At 45.1% G+C, this 13870-nt stretch overlaps 5 protein-coding genes across 5 annotated transcripts; 2 read left to right on the top strand and 3 right to left on the bottom strand.

The window, feature by feature from the left end:
* Window positions 1-20: 20 nt before the first annotated feature.
* LOC108057428 (protein KRI1 homolog) lies at window positions 21-2904 on the top strand. Its single transcript, XM_017141683.3, has 4 exons — window positions 21-208; window positions 286-1793; window positions 1859-2022; window positions 2086-2904. The coding sequence occupies exons 1-4, from the start codon at window positions 91-93 to the stop codon at window positions 2807-2809; spliced, it is 2514 nt and encodes an 837-aa protein (XP_016997172.2). The 5' UTR covers window positions 21-90; the 3' UTR covers window positions 2810-2904.
* On the bottom strand, window positions 2864-5100 carry DEF8 (differentially expressed in FDCP 8 homolog). The gene is made up of 2 exons (XM_017141684.3): window positions 4319-5100; window positions 2864-3647 (listed from the first exon to the last, which is right to left on the bottom strand). The coding sequence occupies exons 1-2, from the start codon at window positions 5037-5039 to the stop codon at window positions 2929-2931; spliced, it is 1440 nt and encodes a 479-aa protein (XP_016997173.2). The 5' UTR covers window positions 5040-5100; the 3' UTR covers window positions 2864-2928.
* An 888-nt stretch (window positions 5101-5988) lies between these two features.
* Window positions 5989-8305, bottom strand: Lsp2 (Larval serum protein 2). Its single transcript, XM_017141685.3, has one exon. It carries the CDS (start codon window positions 8292-8294, stop codon window positions 6189-6191), a length of 2106 nt encoding a protein of 701 aa, XP_016997174.2. The 5' UTR covers window positions 8295-8305; the 3' UTR covers window positions 5989-6188.
* Window positions 8306-9689: 1384 nt separating this feature from the next.
* Window positions 9690-10154, bottom strand: LOC108057431 (uncharacterized). The gene is made up of 2 exons (XM_017141686.3): window positions 9996-10154; window positions 9690-9930 (listed from the first exon to the last, which is right to left on the bottom strand). The coding sequence occupies exons 1-2, from the start codon at window positions 10023-10025 to the stop codon at window positions 9718-9720; spliced, it is 243 nt and encodes an 80-aa protein (XP_016997175.2). The 5' UTR covers window positions 10026-10154; the 3' UTR covers window positions 9690-9717.
* Window positions 10155-10709: 555 nt separating this feature from the next.
* Window positions 10710-13326, top strand: Ir68b (Ionotropic receptor 68b). Its single transcript, XM_017141549.2, has 2 exons — window positions 10710-11225; window positions 11914-13326. Exons 1-2 carry the CDS (start codon window positions 10710-10712, stop codon window positions 13324-13326), a joined length of 1929 nt encoding a protein of 642 aa, XP_016997038.2.
* Window positions 13327-13870: the final 544 nt, after the last annotated feature.

Consider the following 13870-nt stretch of genomic DNA (forward strand, 5'->3'; position numbering starts at 1 on the left):
ATAACAGCGACTATGTTATTTTACATTCGGCTGTTATCGTAAACACGTGTGGAAGTTTATAAAACAATCCGGGAAAATAAACAAATTATTATGAATAATAATCTTTTCGAGGGCTCCGATGATGACGGCGAGGACCTGCAGTTGTCCACGAACAAGGACTATGCCAAGACCTACAACATCCTGCGCAAAAAGGAGCTGTTGCAGAAATGTAAACTGAAAAGCCATGTTCTACGATCATTTTTCCTTTCATTTCATTTCCTAATTATATTACTTAATATTCTTCAGATAAAGATCGTGGCTTGGATGTATCCGAATCGGAGTTCGATAGCGACAGCTCGTCCTCCGAGGAGGACGAGGTGGACCCCAAATTCGACCAGGACTTTTTCAAAACACTTTCATCGCTCAAAAGCAAAGATCCAAGGATTTACGACAAGGGCACGAGATTCTTCAATGAATCCTCCAGCGAGGAGGAGGACAAGGACGGTGACTCCCCATCAAAGAAAAAGAAGAAAACCAAGCCTGTTACATTAAAAGACTACGAGAGAAAGGTGATCCTGGAGCACAACGGCAAGTTCGAGAGTTCGGATGAGGAGCAGCAGGAAAGGAAGGAGCAGGAGGAACTCCAGAGGGCCCAATCCCCTAGCGCCGTGGAGGAGGAGCGGCGTCTCAAGGCCGAGTTCCGGAGCGTGATGAACCAGGAGGACGAGGGCGAGGATGAGGAATTCGGCGGCATTTTCAAGAAACGCAGCAAGACCAAGGAGCAAACGGCCGCCGAGGAGGCGGACTTTGCCAAGTGGTTGGCGGGCAAGCAGGCGGAGATCGAGCAGACCGACAGGGAGCAGTTGGAGCCGCTGAAACAGTACTGGAACAGCAGCAAGCTGACGCAGGGCGAGAGTTTCCTCAGGGACTACATCCTGAACAAGGGCTACGCGAACACGGATGCCTCGGCCATTCCCACATACGATGAGATCGTTGGGGAAACAGCACCACTTTCCGAAGACGAGCAGGAACTGGAGAAGCAGGCCGAGTTCGAACACAAGTACAATTTCCGGTTTGAAGAACCCGATGCGGACTTTATTAAGCGCTATCCCCGCACCATCGAGCAGTCCATTCGACGCACGGATGACAAGCGGAAGGAGAAGCGCAAGGAGCTCAAGGAGCGAAAGGATCAGGAGAAGCAGCAGAAGATGAAGGAACTCGACTTGATCAAGGACATCAAGCGCAAGGAGATCGAGGAGAAGATACGTAAACTAAAAGCCGTGACGGGCAACGATGAACTCGGTTTCCGGGACGAAGAACTCGAGGAGGATTTCGATCCGGCCGCGCACGATCGCCGGATGCAGGAGCTTTTCGACGACGAGTACTACAATGTGGACGAGGGCGAGGAGAAGCCCGAATGCCCCTCGGACATTGACGAACTGCAGCTGGAAGATTGGGACAACTACGATCCCAAGCAGCATGCAAATGCGGGCAATGAGGACTACGAAGGACACTGCGAGGACGAGGACTTTAACATGGACTGCGACTACGATCCATCCACGTCTAAGCAGCAACTCCAGCAGGAGCTGATTGAAAGCACACGCGGTCGCAAGGGACGCAAAGGAAGGCGGAATCGTTTCATGGAGATGATCCAGGCGGAGAAGCCGGCCTTCAATCCCGAGGACGAGAAGACCTACAGTGAGTACATCGACGAGTACTACCAAATGGACTGCGAGGACATCGTGGGAGATCAGCCGTGCAGATTTAAGTACGTGGAAACCACACCCAATGATTTCGGACTGACGATAGAAGAGGTAGCTTTTACTTTTAATCTATATTAAATCTAAAGAAAATTTATGTAATATTTTTTAATGTTTAGATCTTGCTGGCCAAGAACAAGGAGCTCAACCAGTGGGCCAGCCTCAAGAAAGCCGTGCAAACCAGGCCGGAACATGTAGAGAAAAAGGAGCAACGTCTGTACAAGATGAAGGCCAAGAATGAAGATCTGAAGCGAAAGATATTCAAGAGTTTATATGGCGAAGGGTAAGTAACTTTGATTTATTAAATGAAGAAAAAAGGGTAGGCTAAAACTTGACCTTCTTGCAGTTCTGATGACGAAGATCAGCCAGCAGAAGAGACGAAACCAGCTACTGAAACCTCAGCTCCCCCCGAAAGTTCTCAGGTACCAACGGAGGGTTTATCTAAATCGAAAAGGAAACGCCTCAAACGCAAAGCTGCCGCATCAGCAGCTGCCAGTTCGCCACAGGTTTCTAAAGTAGAACCCAAGCAATTAGAAGATAACAAAAAGAAGGACGATCCTCCTAATAAAAAGAGTAAAGATGAAGGAGATTTGGAAACTAAGAGCTTCGCAAAGGAGGCAGAAAAACCAGAAACCACTAACTCCTTCAGCAATAATAAAAACATGCCTAAAAATGTTCAAAATGGTTTCAAGAAACCCCAAAAACAAACTCCAGCTAAACCGGAAAAGACTTTCCAAAAAACCGAAACTGCACCTACAAAAACCGAAAAATCCAATGGAAATAATCCGTTCAGTAAACCTAATCTAAAATCCAACCATAGTCAAAAACTGCCACCAATTCATAAAAACCAAGGAGACAATAAAAAGTCTCCCAAGAATGCCACAGGTGCCAATCCCTTCAAGAAATCGAACCAAAAGGATAGTGCTCCGTTCCCAGCTAAGAAAACGAACAACTTCAAGGCGAAAAACAAGGGAAATAATAATGGAATAACAGACGATCGATTGAAAGCCTACGGAATAAATCCCAGAAAGTTCCACAAGCGGGAAAAATACGGGAAAAAGGATAAGTAGAAAGTCGCAGTAAATCTAATAATAATAGTAGTTATACATTTTGTAGTTACATCTTATGTACATATGATAACATATTAAAAACCAGCACATTTTACACAGTGAACTTTTGATTGAATCATTCATTCCGCGGCAGCCACGTCATCATCGGTGGACACTTCGTCGTCGTCGTCATTCTCGCTGCTCTTCAGGCGATCCAATTGCAGTCGCCGCTCTTGAATGCGCACGCACTTGGGGCAAATCATATTTTTGCGCGTGAGGCAAACGCGGTGGAAGATGGAGTTGCACTGATCGCACTTGATGCAGCCGTCGTCGAAGGGGAAGATAACCTCGTCGTTGCTGCAAATCTCGCAGATGTACGCCTGAGCCAGGCACATGGGACAGGATCTAATGTGATTATTAAACTCCTTGAAAACTGCCTGCAGGAATTCGGTGAGCGCGCCGCTCTCCACCTGCGAGAGATCCCACAGCGAATAGAACTCATTCGACTGCGCCAAGTGTCGCCGGCCGCCCAGCTGCTGATCCACCAGCTTCAGTTCACTGGCCATCCTGCAGGCGGCCAGATAGTGGCGCATGTGCACCAGATTCTGGCGCAGCTTCTTCACCGCACTCAGCTTCTCCACGAACACAAACAGCTTGGGATTGTCCTCCTCCAGCCGGATAAGCGGTTTGTTCAGGAACAGCCTGATCTCCTGCAGCGCCGTTCGCGATACTCGGCGGGGCGAGAAGTCCCAGTTGTGGATTATGCGGGCCGGTATAAAGTTACTGTCGTTCCAATTGCAGCGAGGACAGTAGTACAAGCCACTATAGTCGCAAAGACGCGGCTCAATCCAGGTGTTTTCTGCAAGGGAAGAGTTTAGGGATTTTTAAATTTAAACCAGGGTTCGGAATTTAACACACATGTTAAAAACATGTAAAATGGTATTTTACAGTGTGAGCACAGTTTTTGACATGTGTGTCAAAAACAAAAGTGTAAGGGTTGTTTTCTCGTCCGTTTGTTAAATTTAAAGTAAGGTTAAAGCAATGATTTCACATACGATTTCAAGGTTTTAACCCTACTTAAAATTTAACAAACGGACGAGAAAACGGCCCTTAAAATGTGAAAAATAATTGTTAACACACAGAGCTCACTTGTGTTTTTTACACACTGTGTTTCTAACACAAATGAAAATTACATTTTATGGACATTAACGAATCGAAGGGAAAATGAATAATAATTAATATTGGGCCAGGATATCTTAATTGTTATTTTTAACCGTTTCAAAGCATCTTTTTCTGACTTTTTAATGTGAAAAACTGATTGTGTTAAAAACACGTTGTGTAAAAAACATTTCGTGTAAATAACACAAATAAACTGTGTTTGTTATTTATGTTTCTAACATACATATGTAAGCTACAATTTTGTACACACATGTCAATAACTTTTTTTGAACATTTAACATGTTAATAGCACAAGTTTTTTACAGTGTGTTATTTTCCGAACCCTGATTGAAAGAGCAGATAATAACTTACTTATATTAAGCATAGTTCCGCACTCGGCGCACTTGTATCCCTGGGCAGCCAGCCCAATTTCGGGGCAGATCTCCGAGATGGGATGTTGGCGCTCGGAGACCAGGACATGGGCACACACCCTCTTCACGCCATCGATGCACTTCTGATGGACGAGGAACCCACAATCGCTGCACACATACGAGCTCTGCACCACGCTCCAAATGATGGTGGTGCAGTGGTCACAGTAGTTCCTCCTGGCCGCCGCCTGCAGGCGACTCCGCTTGCCGTGATGCGGATGGTGGGGCACAAAGTGATGGCCCACCACCGCCCGGATGGCGTTCATGACGACCATGTCGGACTGCTGCTCCTGGGCCTCCTCCAGTTCCTGCAGCGAGTACCGCAGATCCACCAAATGCCGCACCAGCCAGCGTCGCTCCTCGCTGAGCTCCTCGCTCAGCAGGACGAGATCCCGGCAATGGGCAATGGCCGCCTGGAGGTCCTGGCTATTGGCATCGCTGGTGAAGATCAGGCGCCACTGCTCGCGCACCAGGGAGGCGGGAATGGGCAGGGCCCTGTACTCGCCGCCCTGCGGACCACTCTCCTCGGAGCCCCCGGTTTCGGATCCACTGGATCCGACTGCCGATCCCAGCGAGCTGGAGACGTGCATCAGGGTGCTGGCGCTCTCGTTGATCAGCTGGGCCACCGTGCCCGGAATGCTGGTCAGACTGTCTCGCCAGCTCATTTTTGGGAAAAACAAAACAACAATTGTTGCTACCTTTGTTAGGAGACCAGGGATGCAAGCGAGGGATAACTATAATCGATTGGTTTAGATTTATTTAATCGATTTATTTAAACATCTGGCGCCAACTTTGAACTTGCTTTTTTAAATTAAGAGAGCTAAGCGAACTAAGAGTTCTTAAGTATTTCCTATAGTTAGCTTGTGGTTTTCGTCAACGTGAGTAAAAGCATATACTACAGTTTATCATATTTTTAAAAATTTTCCGACCTGTTGCTCACAATATAGGTACTCAATTATTGTTGTATTTTAAAACAAATATCACCTAAATTGGTTGGGCTACTCGAGATAAAAATAAAAACACAAACATATCACCAAAAATATATTTAAAAATGATTTAAATTAATATTTCAAAGCTAATCTTTGGTATTAAAAGCTAATCTTTCATTTTTGTGATCTAGGGGTCCAACTTTACCGGGAACTACAAGCATCCTTTCTGGTGTATTTTAGCTGTAAACTAGTGTAATACCCAGAAATAAAATTCCAGAATCAAAACTTGAGTAAGAATTGTAAATTATTTAAAAACAAGAAAGGAAGCTAAGTTTCGCCAGGCGAAGCTTTTATACCCTTGCAGATCATTCCTATTAAATTACAAAATATTTAATTTTGTATTATTTTGACATTAATTTTTCTTTCCCTCAAAAAAAAATTGTCTCAATTAGTGTTAAATTTAATCCGAAATTCTGAAATGTTAAAAAAGATTCATATTCCTGAGTTAAACAGAATACAATAAAAAACCAACGGAGCTATAATTCTTTCCTATTAATTTGGCTTTCGTTTCTATGGCAGCTATATGATATAGTCGTCCGATTTTTATAAAATTAAATTTAAAATTCAAAAGAAATATTAAAGAAGAAAATTCTGAAATATATATAAAAGAAAAGCTTCTGTAAAGTTGTTGTTTAGATACGTTTATTGTTGAATGGTCACAAGGTGGACTGACAAGCTAAGGGAAAACAGAGTTAAATTACGGCTTCTATGGGGGGAAGTGGATGTAGACAAAGAGATAACATCTAGTAATTCGATATCGTTAGTTCGCAGGTGATGGATCGTATTCGTATTCGTAAGATTCGCAAGATTCGTAAGATCTAGAATCTAGACAACGTTGGTGTGCTCGTCGCGGTGGAAGATCTTGATGTCGACGAACTTGAAGTTGTGGACATCGAAGTAGTAGTCGTGCTTCACAGGTCGGTTGAAGGGGAAACCGAAGGGCAGGGCGTCCACATACCGGGATCCATGACCCACTCCGCAGCTGACCACCGGATCGTAGCCGGTGAACTGGGCAACCTCGGGCTGGTGGTACGGGTAGACCATGTAGAAGAACTGGAACACCTGGCCGCCCTTCTTGCCCCGCGGCAGCATCATCCTATTGGGCACACCGCAATGGGCCTCCGACTGATCCAACTTGAACTTGTAGTCGCTGTTCGAGGCGTCCATCAGCTTCTGGTAGAGTTCCAAATAGGTAGTGCGATCGTTCACCCAGAAGGAGAAGTCACCGCTGGCCCGCTTGATGTGGTTAACCCCAGCCTCCAGATGGACCTTAAAATGCTCCAGTTCGAAGAAGTTCTGGTAGTTGTACTCCAGTGGGATCTCGTGACCATGCTCATCGAACTTGGGTCCAATGAAGACCTTTACGATGGCCTCCTGGGCCTTGTCCGCGGTGACATCCAGGGTGAACTCGAAGGGCTTGTGGTTGAGGCGCTGCTGGCGGGCCTTGATCACGTAACTCTCGCCCTTGTAGTGGGAATTGCGACCAAAGAGATATAGCTGATCCGTGGCACCCTCCACTGGGGGCTCCACATTCACGGCATTACTAATGTCCGAATCGAAGTACTCGAAATAGGTGGTCAAACTCTCGGGCATGTGAACAGCATCGATTTGGACGCCCTCGTAGAGGTAATCCTTCTTCTGGTACTCCGGATAGGTCTCCATCAGATGCCAGTAGTGGCTTACGAGGGTCTTGTAGACCTCGTAGAAAATAGGATCCCTCATGGAGGTGTCGTAGTGCATGAACAGACCAGGGAAGCTCTCATCGCCATGACCATAATGATGACCCTCGTTCACAATGAACCTGTAGAGCTTATCCAGACTGCCGTAGAACTTCTTGTCCACACTATCCACATTGCCCTGGATGATATTACCCAGCACATTGATCGTCTCCAGATCGAACTTCTCGTTCCTGTGGATCCAGTCCATCACGCGCTGCGTGTACATCTCGACATGCTCGATGTGCTCGTAGTTGTGCTCGTGGTAGAAGCTGTGGTGGTTCTCCCGGTGCCACTGGGGCACTCCGTAGTAGGATCGCAGGTTACTAGCATACCCAGACTCGGTGGGCACGTACATGTTGAAGGCAGGAACCTCGCCGAGATCGTGGGACAGGCGCTCCAGGTACCAACGGGCCAGCAGCTGCCAGTGGACATACAGATACAGCTCACCACGACGATCCTTGTTCAGGACATGCTCATCACCGCCCTTCGTCCAGAAGGGATAGTCCAAATTGAAGTAGTAGTAGAAGGCATTGAAGCCCACATCCTCCAGGTAGTAGGCCAAATCATGATCGTAGTTAAGGGAACCATGAACATTCGAGTAGTTCGTCTTGATCACCACATTGTAGATGTTGTCCATCTGCTTGACGTGATGGAAGCCGTGCATCTTGTAGTGCTCCGCCCATTCCAAGGCCTGACTATCGAAGAAGCTCCAGGGATGAATCTCGTAGTGGGCTGGCATGATCACGCCCTGCATGTCGTCCCGGAAAATGGTGGCAATGGTGAAGGCGTAGATGAACATCTGCTGATTGACGTGCTGGCGGGCCCAGTAGGCCACGTGCTGGAAGGTCTCCCAGTTCTTGGCAAAGTAGAAGAGACGCACCAGACCCACGACATACTCCTCATGCTTCTCGTACATCACCGACCAGGCCATGTCGTTGGTGAAGGGCTGGTGCTGCCACAGCTCGAAGAAATGCTCCAGCATCTCGGGATGGAGATAGTCGGCTTTGTGCTCCCACGGTTTGTACTCCGCATAGCTGGCGGGGTAGGCTTTTGCAAAGACATCATCCTGGTAGGGATGCTGGTTGATCTCGAAGACAAACTTCTGCTTCAGCAGGAAGTCCTTGTCCGCCACCTTGGACTCCAGATGCTTCGCCTGGCCAAAGGACGCCAGCAGAGCCACCGTTACAACTGCGATCGCCGTGAACGACTTCATCTTCTTGTCGAATCGATTCGAATCGTACTGCTGCAATGGCTGCGGGGCCCGTATTTATACCCAGATCTATTGTATACTCACTCGCAGATTGCAATCCGGCCAATGACCGGTCGCATCCGTAGCCTTGACACTCCTCCGCCGGATCTGATCGACCCCGGGAACCCGAAATGCTGCATCCCGAATTGCAGGCGATAAGACCTCCGATCAGGCATTGTCATTCGCATGCCGAAAGAGACATTATCTAAATTCAAGAATAACACTTGGTTCAGACTATAAAAGCTTTGTTTTTGGCGATGGAATCAAAAGTGTAGGGGATACCTTCTTATAGAAGCTACTGGAAAAATACTCAAATGAACTACTTGGAAAGGATTCGGATATTTATTATAATTATCTATTCACAATTATCACTTGGAATACAATATTTTTAAAAGTACCAAAACTAAATTTCTTTTTTAATAAGTGAATAGTTTTAAGTTACAATTTAATTCAATTTTTACAATGTAAGGGGATACCTTCTTATAGGAGGTATTGGAAAAATACTTAAATGAACCACTTGGAAAAGAATTCAGATATTTATTATAATTATCTGTTTACAATTATCACTTGGAATACAATTCTTTTAAAAGTACCAAAACTAAATTGGTTTTTAATAAGAATAGTTTTATGTTTATTCAACTTTTACAATGTAGGGGATACCTTCTTATAGGAGGTATTGGGAAAATACTTTAATTAACCAATTGGAAAAAATTCAGTTATTTATTATAATTATATGCTTACAAATTTCACTTGGAATACAATTTTTTTAAAAGTACAAAAAAAAAAAAAACTTAAGAGTAACTTAATATAAAAAAAAAATACCAAAACTACATTTATTTCTATTAAGTGAAAGGTTTTAAGTATACTTAATTTTTTCTCTGTATGATGACTTTTCTTTTCTAAAGTTTTAATAGAGAATTTTGCTGATTTCAACCTATCAACAGGTGACAGGCCCCCTTCCTAAACCCATTTAAAACCCGATTAGAATTACATGGCTGGGTGATCACCTGTCGATTAAGGTGTTACTATGCAGCTGCATGATAAGCCTGCAGTCGTCTTTGTTTGCCTGACAGGTCGCCATTATCAAGCGATGCTAAAAATATTCCAAATTGCAAAACACGGAGCATTAATCATGTTGCTGGGACATCAACTCGGGTAGACAACAAAGAACAATGGCCCATCGAAAGACCCATAGTCCAATCCAGAACATATCGGAATATGACTCCCCTCTTACACCTACAGCTTACCACTCACCAAACCTACAAAATATATTGCAATCTAATACTGCTACTCTTCTCTTCTCACTAAAAGTCTCCCTATTTATATAGAAAATCCGCATTAAACTCAAAATAAAAATCCTAAAAAACTTTAAAAACAATAATTTAATTTACGAAAAATAACCATTTCGAAGAAAATTACTATCCGAGTTATTTGGCGGCTGGATGCGTGGCAATCGTCGAGCGGCCTCCCGATTTTGGTCGGGGATTACGTTCAGCACATCCTTCGGATGCTCCGCCCGGCGACTTTGGGATGAGGCTCTTGGCTGCGGAGACCTGTAGAATTCCGTTGTCCTCCGGCGCGGATACATCTCACAGGTGTTCTAAAAGTACAGAAAGAGGTAATAATAAAATAAGTAATAAGCCTTTTTAAAATAAAACCACTTACTGGTCGAATGAAAGGGGGTGTGCCATCCATCTTCTTTATTAATTTTAAAGAATCCTAAAAATTTAGAAATTTGATTACGATTTTGTTTGGTTATTCAAAAGATCTGATAGGAAACTGAAGGAAAACATTTCTATAGATGTGAAACTCAAGTCAAGGCTTACTTTTTAATATTTTATACAAGTTATTTGATTAAATAACTCTCTAGGTATTATAGTTTGGAAGGGTATTATATACTTCGTCCTATCAAAGTGAAATTTGCTACGTCTTTCAGAATGACTTTAGATGCTGACATGATTCACCAGATTAGAGGCGCATATGCAAATTCCGAACAAACAACACCTTATCAGTATAAGTATTCATTAACCCATAATTTAGTTCAGGTGATTAGTTGCTAGTGAATATTTTACGTAGAATTCAAAAGGTTAAATTGTTTGATGGAATTAAAGTGGTTTATTTTTTTAATAAAAATTTTTTTAGGTATCCTTCTTGAAAGTATGACGCTAAAAATCTATTATGAACTTTGTTATTTCTTTATCCTGAAATTATGAACCTAGTTAAGGCAGGTATTCCTTAGTTGCGCACCCCAAGAAAAGTCAACTAATGAACTTCTCACGCAACCTAATTCCTAATTGGGAATTACGGCACCCCAGGGAAAATATTCAGAGGTCGGGGTCACCAAAAGACAGATTTACCAGGTTAGTTGCCTTCTGGAACATGGAGTCTTCGGTGGTTTTTCCGCTCCTTATCCTGATTTTTCTGCCAGGGATTTGCTCCCTAGCCGGGATTGCCTGTCGAATAGCAGTAAAGCTGAATGTCCAGGTGACCTATCTGTACCGTTGTTCCAGTTGTCCTGCTTCCTTTGATCCCGAGCACTCTGCCTTGGAACTGGAACTCCATCGCTGTGTGGGCAGTCGATTACCCACGGTCACGAGGAACATCGAGGCCCATGAAGTGGAACCATTGCGAAACACGGACAGCCTGAGCATCTTTCACATCCCAGCGGGCGAGGGGGGAGATGCCCTGGTTCGCCGCATCCTGGACATGTTGAATCCCCGCCAGCCGCGCAAGCATCTGCACAAGTACCTGTTTATTTGGCCAGGAGCCAGGAGAAATCAGTTATTACAACTGTTCAGAGGCAGCTGGGCCAAGAAACTGCTCTATGGACTGGCCATAACGGGCAAGGATAACGGACTCTTTGACTTTGATCCCTTTGCAGAGGGGGGCCTACAGGTAGGGTACTATCGATACTATCGATGGTTTTAATATTTAGGAAACATCGATGGTTTCGATGCAATAATTGCATTTTACATGCAACTTTGGTACACAGAGAAAATTATACAACGTTTTAGGTGCCGTTTTCATATAAAAACGTTTTAAAACTAAAAATGCAAAGTAAAACAAATTTGTATGAAGCGTTTTACTTTTTAAAATGTTTCACTCCTTATTTTGCACCTAAAACTTTTGATAATTTTCTTTGATAATTTTCTCTGTGTGTCTTTTAAGGCCTAGTACTCACTTCAATCAAAAAGGCAACGAAACGAAAATTTCTATACAAAAATGACAGGCGGAAAATTTCGTGATCAAAATATTGTATGGAGATTTTCATTTCGTAGGCTTTTCGATTGAAGTGAGTACTAGGCCTAAGACAAAAAATTTATTTTAAAGTATATACTTAGGAACACGACGGTATTTTAATTGTTAAGTCTCAACATCGAATTTTGTTTCACTTTAATCACTGTAAAGACCATTTCTTTTCCCATAATTTTTATAAGTGAACCACACATTATCAATAATTTTTTGTTTCATATTTTTCCTTTATTTTTACAATTTCCTTTTTAATTTCTTTAATTTTCGATAGTATCGATAGTATCGATAGTGACTACCAACGATAGCCAGATTTTAACAACCCTACCTTCAGGTGGTGCATCGTTCGGCGGAGGATCCCTATTACCCCCTGAAGATGAATAACCTCAGGGGCTACCCGTTGCGTTTCTCCATGTTCACGGATCCCCTGATGGCGGTGCCCAGATATCCCGTGGAGACGGCCGGCTACAAGGCGATCGATGGAGTGGCGGCCCGAGTGGCTGCCAGGATGTTGAATGCCACCGTTACCTATGTTCTCCCCGCCGACAATGAATCCTATGGACGTTGTCTGCCTGGTGGCAATTTCACCGGAGTGGTTAGAGATATAGTGGGTGGTCACACCCACTTTGCACCCAACTCGCGGTTCGTGCTCGACTGCATCTGGCCGGAAGTGGAGGTGCTGTATCCGTACACCCGTCGTGTACTCTACCTGGTGGTTCCCTCTTCCGAAATTCAGCCGGAGTACCTGATCTTCGTGCGCGTCTTCCGGCGTTCCGTGTGGCATCTCTTGCTGCTGACCCTTTTGGTGGTGGTCCTGGTCTTCTGGGTGATGCAGCGGCTGTACAAGAGGATTCCCCGCCCGCGGCCAGTTGTCCAGTTTCAGGCCACCTGGTATGAGATCCTGGAGATGTTTGGGAAAACCCATGTGGGTGAACCAGCTGGAAGGCTCTCCTCCTTCAGCTCGATGCGCACCTTTCTGATGGGCTGGATACTCTTCAGCTACGTCCTGACCACCATATACTTTGCCAAACTGGAATCGGGATTCGTGCGTCCCAGCTACGAGGAGCAGGTGGATCGGGTGGAGGGTCTGGCCCAATTGGATGTTCATATCTACGCGGTGACCACCATTTATGATGCAGTGCGACCGGCCCTGTCGGAGCACCAGTATGGTCTGCTGGAGAACCGCAGTCGCCAGTTGCCCCTGGGTCTGACCACTTCCTATTACCAATTGCTGGTTTATCGCAGGGATCGGCGGGCGGCCTTTATAATGCGCGATTTCCACGCCCGCGACTTCCTGGCCCTCAGCTATAATTCACAGGCGGAGCGACCCGCCTACCACATAGTCAAGGAGTACCTGCGCTCCATGATCTGCACCTACATTTTGCCCCGGGGATCTCCCTTCCTGCAGCGCCTGGAGTCCTTGTTCTCGGGCTTCCACGAGCATGGATTCTTCGAGCACTGGCGTCAAATGGATCTGATCACCCGGGATGGAACCACGCCGAATGCCGAGGAGTTCTACGAGGATCTGGGCGACCAGACGGACACGGATCCCGCCGCCAACGAGGCGGGAATGCGTCACAAAAAGCGGGTGGTGCTCACCCTGGACATCCTGCAGGGCGCCTTTTATCTCTGGTCCGTGGGCATTGGGATTAGCTGCTTGGGATTCGCTGTGGAGCAGGCTTATTGCCTCTGGAGGGGTCATAAACTACGGATTTTGGATGTAACTAGAAATTCCAGAAATAATTAAAGCGTAAAGAAAAAAAACAAGAGAGAACGCTATAGTCGGGTTGTTGTCCCGACTATCTAATACCCGTCACTCAGCTAAAGGGAGTGCGAACGCTGTGTCGGGTTGGTGTCCCGACTAATAATCGTAACTCAGCTAAAGGGAGTGCGAGGGAGATAGATATATAATTTTTGATTGCGTATAACTTTTTAATGAATGGTCCGATTTGAAAAATGTCTTCTACATTTCGATAGGTATACATATACACAACAAAATTGCATTTATACTTCTCGGAAATCTTTAAAGATGTGGGCGCAGGACCCATTTTAAAATCGTTAGTGGGCGATTGTGGGCGTTAGAGGGGGCGTGGCGCTCGGCTAAAATAAACTTGCGCTGCGTAGAAAGCCAAAGAATAAGTGTGGAAAATCTTAACCTTCTGGCTTTTGTAGTTTCTGAGATCTCAGCGTTCATACAGACGGACAGACAGACAGACGGACAGACGGACAGACGGACAGACGGACAGACGGACATGGCTAGATCGACTCGGCTAGTGACCCTGATCAAGAAT

The sequence above is a fragment of the Drosophila takahashii genome, chromosome 3L, assembly GCF_030179915.1.
Source record: "Drosophila takahashii strain IR98-3 E-12201 chromosome 3L, DtakHiC1v2, whole genome shotgun sequence".
NCBI classification, from domain to species: Eukaryota; Metazoa; Arthropoda; class Insecta; order Diptera; family Drosophilidae; genus Drosophila; species Drosophila takahashii.

What these genes read in the sequence shown, in the direction of transcription:
- Lsp2 (XM_017141685.3), bottom strand. Translation starts at nt 8,294, where the DNA reads ATGAAGTCGTTCACGGCGATCGCAGTTGTAACGGTGGCTCTGCTGGCG.
- DEF8 (XM_017141684.3), bottom strand. Translation starts at nt 5,039, where the DNA reads ATGAGCTGGCGAGACAGTCTGACCAGCATTCCGGGCACGGTGGCCCAG. An exon ending in CGGAACTATGCTTAATATAA is followed by an intron (nt 3,648 to 4,318) that starts GTAAGTTATTAT and finishes CTTCCCTTGCAG; the next exon opens with AAAACACCTGGATTGAGCCG.
- LOC108057431 (XM_017141686.3), bottom strand. Translation starts at nt 10,025, where the DNA reads ATGGATGGCACACCCCCTTTCATTCGACCA. An exon ending in CACCCCCTTTCATTCGACCA is followed by an intron (nt 9,931 to 9,995) that starts GTAAGTGGTTTT and finishes CTGTACTTTTAG; the next exon opens with AACACCTGTGAGATGTATCC.
- LOC108057428 (XM_017141683.3), top strand. Translation starts at nt 91, where the DNA reads ATGAATAATAATCTTTTCGAGGGCTCCGATGATGACGGCGAGGACCTG. An exon ending in TCGGACTGACGATAGAAGAG is followed by an intron (nt 1,794 to 1,858) that starts GTAGCTTTTACT and finishes TTTAATGTTTAG; the next exon opens with ATCTTGCTGGCCAAGAACAA. An exon ending in AAGAGTTTATATGGCGAAGG is followed by an intron (nt 2,023 to 2,085) that starts GTAAGTAACTTT and finishes ACCTTCTTGCAG; the next exon opens with TTCTGATGACGAAGATCAGC.
- Ir68b (XM_017141549.2), top strand. Translation starts at nt 10,710, where the DNA reads ATGGAGTCTTCGGTGGTTTTTCCGCTCCTTATCCTGATTTTTCTGCCA. An exon ending in TTGCAGAGGGGGGCCTACAG is followed by an intron (nt 11,226 to 11,913) that starts GTAGGGTACTAT and finishes CCCTACCTTCAG; the next exon opens with GTGGTGCATCGTTCGGCGGA.